Raw genomic sequence first — 12,886 nt, forward strand, 5'->3', positions numbered from 1 at the left:
GGCACTCCATTCATGCAATGACGGTGGACGGTAAAAAAGATGAAGACGTCACTCCTGGACGATTGTCAACAATCTTAGCTAACGCCAAAGAGGTATTTCAACAAGAACTGGGCACGCTTAAAGGCGTAACCACCTCGATAAAAATAGAAGAGAATGCAGTTCCCAAGTTTTTCAAAGCAAGACCGGTACCATATGCAATTCGCCCAGCCGTCGAGGCAGAGCTGGAGAATCTGGAGAAGGCGGGCGTGTTGTCTAAGGTCGACTGGAGCGAGTGGGCGACACCCATCGTTCCTGTCATGAAGAAAACATTAAGCAATAAGTCCGGGGAGCCAAGGAAGATTCGCATCTGTGGGGATTTCAAGGTGACGGTGAACCCGGTCCTTCACACAGTACAATATCCTCTTCCAAGGATAGAAGACATATTCCCTTCACTGTCTGGAGGGAAGCGTTTTACAAAAATTGACCTAGCACAAGCATATTTGCAGATGGAGGTTGAGGAGTCCTCTAGGAAGTATCTCACGATAAACACTCACAAAGGTCTTTACCAGTATCATCGATTGGTATTCGGAGTAGCATCGGCTCCGGCGATATGGCAAAGAGCGATGGAACAAGTCCTGCAAGGGATTCCGGGGACTCAGTGTTACTTGGACGACATCCTTGTAACAGGTGAAGATGACAGTGAACACCTTAACAACCTAGAACAGGTGCTCACTAGACTACGGGAACATGGGCTGCGAGCCAACCGCCCCAAGTGCGAATTTTTTAAGAAACAGATATCGTATTGTGGCCACGTGATTGATGAAGAGGGGTTACATAAGTCCCCTGACAAAATTGAAGCGGTTGTTAAGGCCCCAGCACCTGAAAATGTGTCGCAACTGAGGTCATTCCTCGGATTGGTGAATTACTATCATAAGTTTTTGCCGAATTTGTCGACAATTCTGCACCCACTGAACGCCCTGCTACGAACGGGGGTAGCATGGAAATGGAGCGATGATTGTAAGCGTGCTTTTCAGAAGAGTAAGGACTTAATCACTTCAAGGGAAGTATTGGCTCACTACAACCCAGCACTGCCAATCAGGCTGGCGTGTGATGCGTCTCCCTACGGCATTGGGGCGGTACTGTCACATAAATTCCTTGATGGTTTAGAGAGGCCGATAGCTTTTGCGTCACGCTCGTTAACTTCTGCCGAGCGTAACTACGCCCAGATTGACAGAGAGGCCCTCAGCCTAGTGTGGGGGGTGAAGAAGTTCAATCACTACCTGCACGGTCAAAAATTTACTCTACTAACCGATCATCAACCTCTTGTCTCCATTTTCAACCCTCAGAAGGGCGTACCGATAATGACAGCACAACGGCTGCAGAGATGATCCCTTTTCCTAGGGGCACACCAATATGACATCGAGTACAAAGGAACTAAACAGCATGGAAATGCTGATGGATTGTCACGTCTACCGTTGCCAACGGTGGAAGAAGAAGACCTTGCAGTGGATCCAATGGAGTTATTCCACTCGACCATAGTCGAATGTCTCCCTGTGACGAATGCAAACATAGAAAAGGAAACACGGAATGAGTCTATCACGGGTCTATGATTTAACGGTGAAGGGATGGCCAGCACATGGCGAACCACTGCTGCCAGCATTCTCGCCGAGAAGAGAACAGCTGTCAGTGTGCAGAGGAACCTTGATGTGTGGATCCAGAGTAGTAATTCCACCTAAGTTGACGGATAGAGTGCTCAATGAGCTTCATGAGGGTCATCTGGGTGGGGTAAAAATGAAGAGCTTAGCCAGAGCGTTTGTGTGGTGGCCGGGAATTGATAGAGAAATCGAAGAGATGACCAAGAGCTGTGCAGGATGCCAGAAGGTCCAAAATGCCCCACCACAAGCTCCTCTGCATCCATGGGAGTGGCCCTCATCTCCATGGCAAAGGGTGCACATTGATTTTGCTGGTCCCTTCATGGACTCGATGTTTTTAATTGCGGTGGATGCACATTCAAAGTGGCCAGAGGTAATAAAAATGTCCTCAACCACCATGGAAAAAACTATCACAGTTTTACGAACCATATTCGCCAGGAATGGGCTGCCTGAACAGATTTGCTCTGACAATGGACCACAGTTTGTGTCTGAAGAGTTCCGGAGGTTCTTAAAGAACAATGGTGTTAAGCATTACACATCTGCCCCATATCATCCAGCCACTAATGGATTGGCCGAGAGGTTTGTCCAAACATTCAAGAAGGCTATCAAGGCAATGTGTAATGAAGATATACCCCTACAACACAAGGTGGACAACTTCTTGTTTGCCTACCGGAATGCGACACATGCGGTTACCAACCAAACTTCAGCCATGATGTTCTTCAATCGAAGACTACGATGCCGCTTGGATTTGGTTAAGCCAAACGTCCGAAGAGATGTGGAGAACAGGCAGTTTCAGAATATGAATGAAAGGCCGACCAGGAGTTTTAAGATAGGTCAACCAGTTTTGGCCCAGGACTACCGCACTGAGAAATGGCAGCCAGGAACGATTTGTACACGACAAGGACCTCTCATGTATACCGTGGACATTGGGGAGAGCATTGTAAGACGCCATGCTGACCAGATTCTAGAGTCACGGGAAAACGTCAACTCCACACCACGATCTGATACACCTGGTAATGAAATCGACGTTCCAATTGCAGCTACCGCAGAACCGGTAATATTGGAAGCAGATGAACCACACAACGACATTGATCCCGACTCAAGATTGCCAGAAGAACCTGATACCCCAAAGAGGCGTTATCCAGACAGAATCAGGAAGCCTCCTCAAAGACTGAACTTATAATTGCTTAAACTTAACCAATGTATCTAGCAACAGTAATTGTGATTGTAACTAGTTATCATTTAGTTGTTAAATGAATGTTATGTACTGTTTATCTAAAAGGGGAGGAATTGTTGTGTATGTACCTTTAAGAGAATAACTGGTCTCAGTCTGCAGTACCGGCAGTGACCACCCCAGTATAAAAGGCGCTATTGAGCCTCTGTGTTTTTAGTTTCACTATTGACTTCCACCAGTAAAGACTTATTTTGTTCACTCCTGCTGTCCGTGTCTCAATTATTCACGGACGTAACAACTCCATTAGCGTGTCAGCCTCACATATGTCCCCAAGTCCTGGAGTGGGCCTTCAGATGACAAAGGATAAGGGTTTCAGTAAGATTGGGCTGAGATAGGGGTGCAGGGTAGTTCCAGGGGTGGAAGTAAGGAGCCATGCCAATGTACTGGATGTGGGATTTGAAACTCAGCTCGGTCGACCAGGTTGTGTATGATCAGGTTCAATCTGAGAAAGCAAGCAGGGAGATGGAATCGAATTTTCTGGCAAGAGTTGAACAGGATGGCTTTGGTCTTCCCAGTGTTGAGCTGAAATCAGTAGCAATGATCTTTGAATCAAGAGTGCCAGCAGAGAGCTAGAGCTAGCTATCATCCACATATATATGGAAGTTATTTCAATGTTTCTGGATGTTGTTAACCGTACAATCCTAGAACCCCAATGTAGTGTCCCCATACAAATACTAGAATTACCTGAACTATAACAACAGCCTGATGAGGCTTGTAGGACTGGGCATGGGAAGCTATGTTTGGAGGCCCCCTGCAAGTGGTGGTAGGACACTAGAGGGATATCTAGGGTATTTGTGTTTAGGGTGAGAGCTAGTCTCTGCAATACCATGGCCACCTCAAACTCATAACCATTTCCAACCTTGGTTATCTGGAGGCTGATTTTATGCCTTTGAACATTACTGTGTGACAGCTGTAGTTACTTGTGTAAACATTGATTTGGTTTCTTTTGCCTTGGGAATAGATGAAAGACTTATACTGAGGGAGTGCTGCACTGTCAGAGGTGCCATCTTTGAGATGAGTCATTAAACCAATGTGGATCCTCTCATGTGGATGTAAAAGATCCCATGGATCCCACTATTGGAAGAAGAGCAGTGCTGTCCTGGCCAATATTTATCCTTCAACCAACTAAAACAAATGTTTATTTATTTCATTGCTGTTTGTGGGGCCTTGCTGTGTTCACATTGGCTGCTGTGTTTCCTACATTACAAGAGTAATGACACTTCAAAAGTACTTCATCGCCTGTAATAGATTTTGGGATGAGCTGAATTCCTGATTGGCGCTATATAAGTGAAAGTTCTTTCTTTCCACCCCTAACTTTGTGTTGTTCACACAGGTGCTTGCTGGGTGATTGTCAGCTCTGTGCTCAGGCAGAGGTAGATTGTGAGGGCCCTCTCTCTCAGCTCACTCATTCCTCCTGTACCACTCTACTACAGGTGGTGAGGTACACCATGTAGCACATTGAGACTCAAGTAATAGGTTACTGCATGGATTTCAGTTTGGGTTTAGCATCAGTAGAGTTAGAAAAGTGCTGCATCTGTTTATATTTTTGTTCTTAAGGAGGTAGCACGAGTTCAAAGTTCTGTAACAATAATGCAAGCTCTTGAATTGTATTTGGCACTGCTTTTGACTTTATGAATTGTTTTTTGTTTGGACAGGTTGGGTGATTGGGCAGATGCATGGCAAATGCAGTATAATGTGGATAAATGCGAGGTTATCCACTTTGGTGGCAAAAACAGGAAGACAGATTATTATCTGAACGGCAATAGATTGGGAAAAGGGGAAGTGCAACGAGACCTGGGTGTCCTTGTGCACCAGTTGCTGAAGGTAAGCATGCAGGTGCAGCAGGCGGTGAAGAAGGCAAATGGTATGTTGGCCTTCATAGCGAGAGGATTCGAGTACAGGAGCAAGGATGTCTTGCTGCAGTTGTACAGGGCCTTGGTGAGACCACACCTTGAGTATTGTGTGCAGTTTTGGCCACCTTATCTGAGGAAGGATGTTCTTGCCATGGAGAGAGTGCAGCAAAGATTCACCAGACTGATACCTGGGATGGCAGGAATGACGTATGAGGAGAGATTGGGTCAATTAGGCTTATATTCGCTAGAGTTTAGAAGAATGAGAGGGGATCCCATTGAAACTTAGAAAATTCTAACAGGACTAGACAGACTAGATGCAGGAAGGATATTCCCGATGGTTGGGGAGTCCAGAACTAGGGGTCACAGTCTAAGGATAAGGGGTAAGCCATTTAGGACTGAGATGAGGAGGAATTTCTTCACCCAGAGAGTGGTGAACCGGTGGAATTCTCTACCACAGAAGGCAGTTGAGGCCAATTCATTAAATATATTCAAGGAGTTAAATATATTTCTTAAGGCTAAAGGGATCAAGGGATATGGGGAGAAAGCAAGAACAGAGTACTGAATTTGGATGATCAGCCATGATCTCATTAAATGGCGGAACAGGCTCGAGGGGCCGAATGACCTACTCCTCCTCCTATCTTCTATGTTTCTATGTTATTCTTCATGAAGGTACATTTTGATTGCATGGTGTTTGTGGGAGGAATGCATTAATACATCTAGATTTCTCAGCACAACTGCTTGCACTAGGAGCAGTGTGGGTCAAAGGATTGAGGCCGTTTGGTTAGTCTTAGTTTCTGGAGATAGAAAGATTAGTTAGGCCAGGGAATTTGGGAGTGGAAGGAAGAAACTGCATACCAATGGTCATGCCAGTTGGTGTTTTTGTCCTTAATAGTCAGTGGGTTGATTGCTGTGTTAAGGTGAGGGCAGTTTGTGCTGAGTGGGCCCCGATTACTTCGTACTTCTCCAATTCCAGGCAGAGGCTGGTCATTACTTGTTTTGATTGGCGTATGCCCCACACAATTCAGCCACATTTGTTATGGGGAAGGTTGCACCGAACAGACCACTCAGCTGCGATCTAGGTATCAAATTAGGAGATGACCAAGGCTGGGAACTAAATATTCCAGGATACTTGACTTTTAGAAGGCAAAATGGAAAAGGAAGGGTGGTTGGGGAGGGGTGGGGTTATAGCCCTGATAATAAAGGATGGGATAAAGACAGTAGAGAGAAAGGATCTTAGCTTGGAAAATCAAGATGTAGAATCACTTTGGATTGAGCTAAGAAACAACAATGGGCAGAATACACTGGTGGGAGTAGTTTTAAATCAGGAAATTAGTGGTGCATGTAACAAGGGTTATGCAGTAATGATGGGAAGGGGGCTTTAATTTCCATATAGACTGGGAAAATTGCCATAATAGTGCAGAGGACGAGTTCATGGAATGTATTCAAGGTAGTTTTCTAGATCAGTATGTCGAGGAACCAACTAGGAAACAAGCTATCTTAGATCTAGTATTGTGCAATGAGACAATGAGTATTGTGTAATAACCTTGTAGCAAAGGAGCCTCTGGGGAAGAGTGATCATAATATGATACAATTTTATATTGGGTTTGAGAGTGATTTAGTTAAGTCTGAAACTAGGGTCTTAAACAGTGGTGGGAAAAATCTGGCCCATATCCAGCTCACCAGTTCATTCTATCCAGCCCATCAAGGCCTGGCTTCGAGCTTCGAACATCCTCCCCATGTGATGTCAGGAGGCGGGTCATTGTCTCAGAGGCAGCAGGGGAGTCATAACCAAAGATACAGGCAGGGAAAATTGAATCTGCTATTTGCTGCAGCAATGTGTCATTGTTATAACCTCACCTTTCAAGTTTGCAAAAATAAAACACTGTGCAGTGTAGGACGCCTTCTGCTGTTTACAGTGGTACCTGCAGCACCAGACTCGGAAATGTCTGGAGCGAGAATAGAAATCGAAACTAAACCAGATGGAAGCAATTATGGGGAACTAGAAACTTAACTTACTGCATTATCTGCAGCTTGTAAATCAACAAGGTTATTCACACCCGAAACCTCAATTTCTGCTCCATCACTGCAATGTGAAAGGGGAGTTACTCACGGTTTGTGGGTTCAGTTTCCATAAATCTGTGCAAACTTTCCAGATAATTGCACGATAACAAAAATACTTTAAATATAAAATGCCATTGGCAGCATAAAATTGACACAATCAAATCAATTGGAAGATTGTTTACAGAGCTTTTTTTTAAAACTTGCAGCAAATTTTTAGTCTCAACTCATCTCTGAAGGAATTTTAGTGACTAGTTTAAAACTAGTCCTGGGCTTGATTTCATTCCAGTGAGTTATAAAACGCTATTTTTGTTTATTGGTGCAATTGTGTGAAAGGTGTGTGAATTCACGGGATACCACCAGTCTCCCGGCATAACTCTGACGCACATCCAGTTATGTTGGCTTCCTGCTGTTTCTGGGAGTTTGCTCAGTAAAGAGAGGAGGAGCTTGTAGCCCAGTGGTGGGCAAAACACGGCCCGTGGGCCATATGCATCCCGCCAGTTCATTCTATCTGGCCGGGATGGGACAGAACTAGAACGCGAGCCAGAGCTCGAGCTGCACATTAGTCGGAGTCGAGTCATGGCTGCTCATCTCGATGACTCTTTTACCGAAGAAAAAGACCATCGCTGCGTCTTTCCTCTCCCGGTACCCAGAGTACGACAGCAAGGGGGTTCTCATCGCCGTCTTAGACACGGGAGTGGATCCCGGAGCAAAAGGACTCCAGATGATGGCACGCGATTGTAGTTCAGACCTTGCAAAGCCTCGGGCTCCTGTACTCAGCACACTAAAAAGAGGACACCTCTCGCGTCGGAGGCCCCTTAAACCCGAGCCCCTCTACTAAACAGCCACATAGACTTTCAGTACAACATATAATCGATTGATCAATCATTCCATTCATTTAGCAACAGAAGATTTTACTATTTTACACTACATTTTGTGTATCTGACTACTATCTGAATTTATATAAATTATTGGTAGGGTAGAAGTGGGAGTGATGATCAACACAATAATTTGGCCTGTTTCAAATTTACCAATGTAACACTTTGGTCTCACCCATGACTGTTAGTGGGGTTATTAATTCTTGCACAATTATTCACTTGTTTTAATATTATCCCACTTAATTAGCACAGTGGAGGCATAACTAAATGGACCCGGGTAATTGGACACTGCATTCACTGTTTTTAATTATAATGGTAGCTGTTGTTAACAATTCATTTTATGTGTGCGGAATATTCCCTCAAGTTTTTTTTGTGCGCGGTCCCTTTAAATTTGCTGCGCAACATATCTTCCAGCAGCAGGAGCTGGTGAGCGGCCTGTTTGGGACTTCCCGATTGGTGCGCATTGCGCACCTTAGGGGGAACATTGGTGTGCGGCCCTCAACAGCTCACCAAAACATGTTAAGTGGCCCTCCAGCCCAAATAATTGCCCACCCCTGGTCTTAAATCAGAACAAACTATGTACGTATGAGGGGCAACTTGGCTAAGGCAGATTGGGAAACTAGGTTAAAAGCTATGATAGTAGATAAGCAATGGCAAACGGAAGATTTTACACTACATTTTGTGTATCTGACTATCTGAATTTATGTTTATAAATTATTGGTAGGGTAGAAGTGGCAAACATTTAAAGAAACAATTCATAATTCCCAACCAATATACATTCCCTTAAGGAATAAAAATCCCATGGGAAAATTGGTCCAACTGTGGCTAACAAGAGAAGTTAAAGATTGTATTAGATTAAAGGAGGAGGCTTATAATGTTGCCAAAAGAGTAGTAAGCCTGAGGATTGGGAGGATTTTAGAATTCAGCAAAGGAGGACCAAGAAATTGATAGAGAGAGAAAAAAAGAGAATACGAGAGTAATCTAACAAGAGAAATAAAAACAGATTGTAAAAGCTTCTATAGGTAGGTAAAAAGGAAGAGATTAGTGAAAGTAAACGTGGGTCCTTTACAGGCAGAGACAGGAGAAATTATAATGGGGAATAAGGCAGTGGGTAGAGACATTAAACAAATGCTTTGTATCTGTCTTCACAGAAAACACAAAAAACATTCTGGAAATAGTGGGGAACCAAGGGTCTAGTAAGGATGAGGAACTTAAAGAAATTAGTAAAGAAATAGTACTGGAGAAATTAATGGAACTAAAAGTCTACAAATCTCCTGGACCTGATGGCCTACATCCTAGGATTTCAAAAGAGGTGGCTACAGAGATAGTGGATGCATTGCTTTTGATCTTCCTGAATTCGCTAAATTCTAGAACCCGCAGATTGGACGGTAGCAAATGTAACCCCACTATTCAAGAAAGGTGGGAGAAACAGGGAACTATAGACTAGTAATCCTGACAGCAGTAATGGGGGAAATGTTATAATTTCTTATTAGGGACATGGTAACGGGACACTTAGACAATCATAATATGATTGGGCAGTCAACATGGATTTATGAAAGGGAACTAGTGTTTGACAGATCTGTTAAGAGTTTTTTGAGGTTGTAACTAGCAGGGTATATAAGGGGAAACCATTGGATGCAGTGTATTTGGATTTTCAAAAAGCATTCGATAACGTGCCACACAAGAAGCTATTACACAAAATTAGGGCTCATGCGATTGGGGTTAATATATTAGCATGGATTGAGGATCAATTAACAGACAGAAAACAGAGTAGGAATAAACGGGTCATTTTCGGAATGTAACTAGTGGGGTACCACAAGGATCAGTGCTTGGGCGTCAGTTATTTGCAATCTATATCAATGACTTAGATGAGGGGACTGAGTGTAATGTATCCAAGTTTGCAGATGATTCAGTTAGGTAGGAAAGTAAATTGTGAGGAGGATGCAAAGAGATATAGACAGGCTAAGTGAGTGGGCAATAATATGGCAGATGGAATATAATATGGAGAAATGTGAAGTTAGGCACTTTGGTATGAAAAATAGAAAAGCAGAATATTTTTTAAATGGTGAAAGATTGGTACTCAGAGGGACCTGGGTGTCCCTGTACACGAATCACTGAAAGTTAACTTGCAGGTACACCAAGCAATTAGGAAAGCAAATGGTATGTTAGCCTTTATTACAAAAGGATTGGAGTACCAGAGTAAAGAAGACTTACTGCAATTATATAGGGCCCTGATGAGATCACACCTGGAGTACTGTATACAGTTTTAGTCTCCTTACCTAAGGGATATATACCTGCCTTAGAGGGAGTGCAACAAAGGCTCACTAGACTGATTCTTGGGATGGGGGGAATTGTCCAAGAGAGATTGAGTTGACTAGGCCTATATTCCCTAGAGTTTAGAACAATGAGCGGTGATCTCATTGAAACTTATAAAATTCTTACAGGGCTTGATAGGGCAGTTGCTTGGAGGATGTTTTCCCTGGTTGGGGAGTCTAGAACTAGGGGTCACAATCTCAGAATAAGGGGTTGGCTGAGATGAGGAGAAATTTCTTCAAAGGGTTGTGAGTTTTTGGAATTCACTACCCCACAGGGCTGCAAATGCTCAGTCATTGAGTATATTTAAGACAGAGATCGACAGATTTTTGGATACTAAGAGAACCAAAGGCAATGGGGATAGTGTGGGAAGGTGAAGTTGAGGTAGAAGATCAGCCATGATCTTATTGAATGGCGGAGCAGGCACGCATGGCCAACTCCTGCTCTTAGTTCTTATGTTTTTATGACGAAGGCAGTCATTACTCACAGAATCATACCTATCAGCCAGTGTCCCAGACTCCTCCATCACTCTCCCTCGGTATGTCCTGTCCCATTATCAGGACAGACCCACCAGAGGTGGGGGCACTGTGGTATACAGTTGGATGAGAGTAGCCCAGGGGGCCCTCAACATTGACTCCAGATCCCATGAAGTCTCATGGCTACAGGTCAAACATGGGCAAGGAGGCTTCCTGCTGATTATTACCTACCACCCTCCCTTAGCTGATGAATCAGTACCAGTACTTCTCCATGTTGAACACCACTTGGAGGAAGCACTGAAGGCAGTAAGGGCACTCTGGGTGGGGGACTTCAACGTCCATCACCAAGAGTGGGTCGGTGGTACCGCCACTGATTAAGATGGCCGAGTCCTGAAGGATATAACTGCCAGACTGAGGTTGCGGCAGGTGGTGAGAGAACCAACACAAGGGAATAACCTACTTCACCTGACCACACCTCGAGTACTGTATGTAGTTTTGGTCATATACAGATGCATCTGTTCATGACGGTATTGGTGAGAAACAACCACTACAAAGTCCTTTTGAAGACCAAGTCATATCTTCACTGAGGACACCCTCCAACATGTCATATGGCACCACCACTGTGCTTAGTGGGATAGATTAAAAACAGATCCAGCAGCTCAAAAGTGGGCATCCAGGAGGCGCTTTAAAAAAAATTCATTCATGGGCTGTGGGCATCGCTGGCAAGGCCAGCATTTATTGTCCATCCCTAATTGCCTTCGAGAAGGTGGTGGTGAGCCACCTTCTTGAACCACTGCAGTCCATGTGGTGAAGGTACTCCCACAGTGCGGTTAGGGAGGGAGTTCCAGGAATTTGAACCAGCGATGATGAAGGAATGGCGATATATTTCCAAGTCAGGATGGTGTGTGACTTGGAGGGGAACTTGGAGATGGTGGTGTTCCCATGCGCCTGCTGCCCTGTCCTTCTAGGTGGTAGAGGGTGCAGGTTTGGGAGGTGCTGTAGAAGAAGCCTTGGCGAGTTGCTGCAGTGCATCTTGTAGATGGCACACACTGCAGCCACAGTACGCCAGTGGTGGAGGGAGTGAATGTTTAAGGTGGTGGATGGGGTGCCAACCAAGCGGGCTGCTTTGACCTGGATGGTGTCAAGCTTCTTGAGTGTTGTTGGAGCTGCACTCATCCAGGCAATGTGGGCCATCAACAGCAGCAGAATTGTATTCCCCCACAATCTGTAACCTCATGGCCCGGCATATCCCTCACTCCTCCATCACCATCATACCAGATAACTAACCCTGGTTCAATGAAGAGCATGCTGGGACCAGCATCAGGCTTACCCGAAAATGAGGTGCCAACCTGGTGAAGCTACAATACAGGGCTGAATGCATGCAAACAACAGAAACAGCATGTTATAGACAGAGCTAGGCGAGCCCACAACCAACTGATCAGGTCAAAGCTCTGTAGTCCTGACACATCCAGTTGCGAATGGTGGTGTATAATTAAGTAACTAACCAGCATTTTGAACATTTGTTCGACAGGTATTCTGACCATTTTCCCCTTTTGCTTTTTGATATTTGCTATTAGTAGTCACAAATAAAAGGGGCAGACAAAATTAATACTAATTTCCCCTATAGTGTTCGCAGCTTGATGCATTAGTGGTTGCACAGGCAGATTAAGGAATACTGAGCTGCCAAGTTCTAAAAGTTAATTTCAGTGCGAATGGATTAAAGCCCGACATCCTCTTAATCTTCTCAGAACAGTGTTCATGTTAATAGATGAATAAATGTAATTTGAAAACTTGAGTTTACTACTGCCGTACAATAGCTGAATGTCATACAGCAAAAAATAATGCAGAAAATACAAAAGTGCACATCAAGATTTTGAATTCAAATACAATACCAATGTAAAATACCAACTGAGAAAAGCAGGTGAGATTTTGGCTGTGCAACTGTTGCAAACATGATCCAACAGGCATGAAACAATCTCTCCGCAGTGGCAGGAGAGCCCTGCAATGAGGTCTGCTCAAATAGTCATAATTGGCAGGCCTGAGGAATATTTTCTGCTCAACTTGATCTAAAATTGGCAAGACCTGGACTCTGGGCCATTGGCATTTCTGACTTCTAACTAGGAAAGCTCAATGTCATTAACTTAACCTGAAGTGCACATCTTGTATTATTTTCACACTTGAAATATTTCTTTATAAATGTTTAATTCAAAAAATTCTAAGCAGCTTTCTTGGCGCAGTCACTGCTGTTGCTGGAGTTCAGCGGTATACATAAAAGGAACTTGGTCCAGGAACTATATTCATTTCTTAATCAATTCAGTAACAGCCAGTCCGGTAGCATCAGAAGGGAAGCATCTTCAGTCCACATTGAACACTTGGTTTTAAGAATCTTGCTTTATTTCGAAAAGACACAGTCCAGGCACTGAGCAATAAGCACTACGTCAAA

General features: G+C 44.1%; 1 protein-coding gene across 2 annotated transcripts in view; it reads right to left on the minus strand.

The window, feature by feature from the left end:
* Window positions 1-12,222: 12,222 nt before the first annotated feature.
* The window catches only part of rexo5 (RNA exonuclease 5), a 62,216-nt gene continuing 61,552 nt past the window's right edge, over window positions 12,223-12,886 (minus strand). For both annotated transcript variants that reach the window (XM_086000562.1, XM_086000563.1), the window contains exon 20: window positions 12,223-12,876. In XM_086000562.1, the coding sequence (XP_085856688.1) occupies window positions 12,822-12,876 (55 nt within the window). In that variant the 3' untranslated portion in view covers window positions 12,223-12,821. The remainder of the gene's footprint in view (window positions 12,877-12,886) is intronic.

The sequence above is a fragment of the Somniosus microcephalus genome, chromosome 11 (assembly GCF_052327205.1).
Source record: "Somniosus microcephalus isolate GS21.2 chromosome 11, FLI_Smic_1.0, whole genome shotgun sequence".
NCBI lineage: Eukaryota > Metazoa > Chordata > Chondrichthyes > Squaliformes > Somniosidae > Somniosus > Somniosus microcephalus.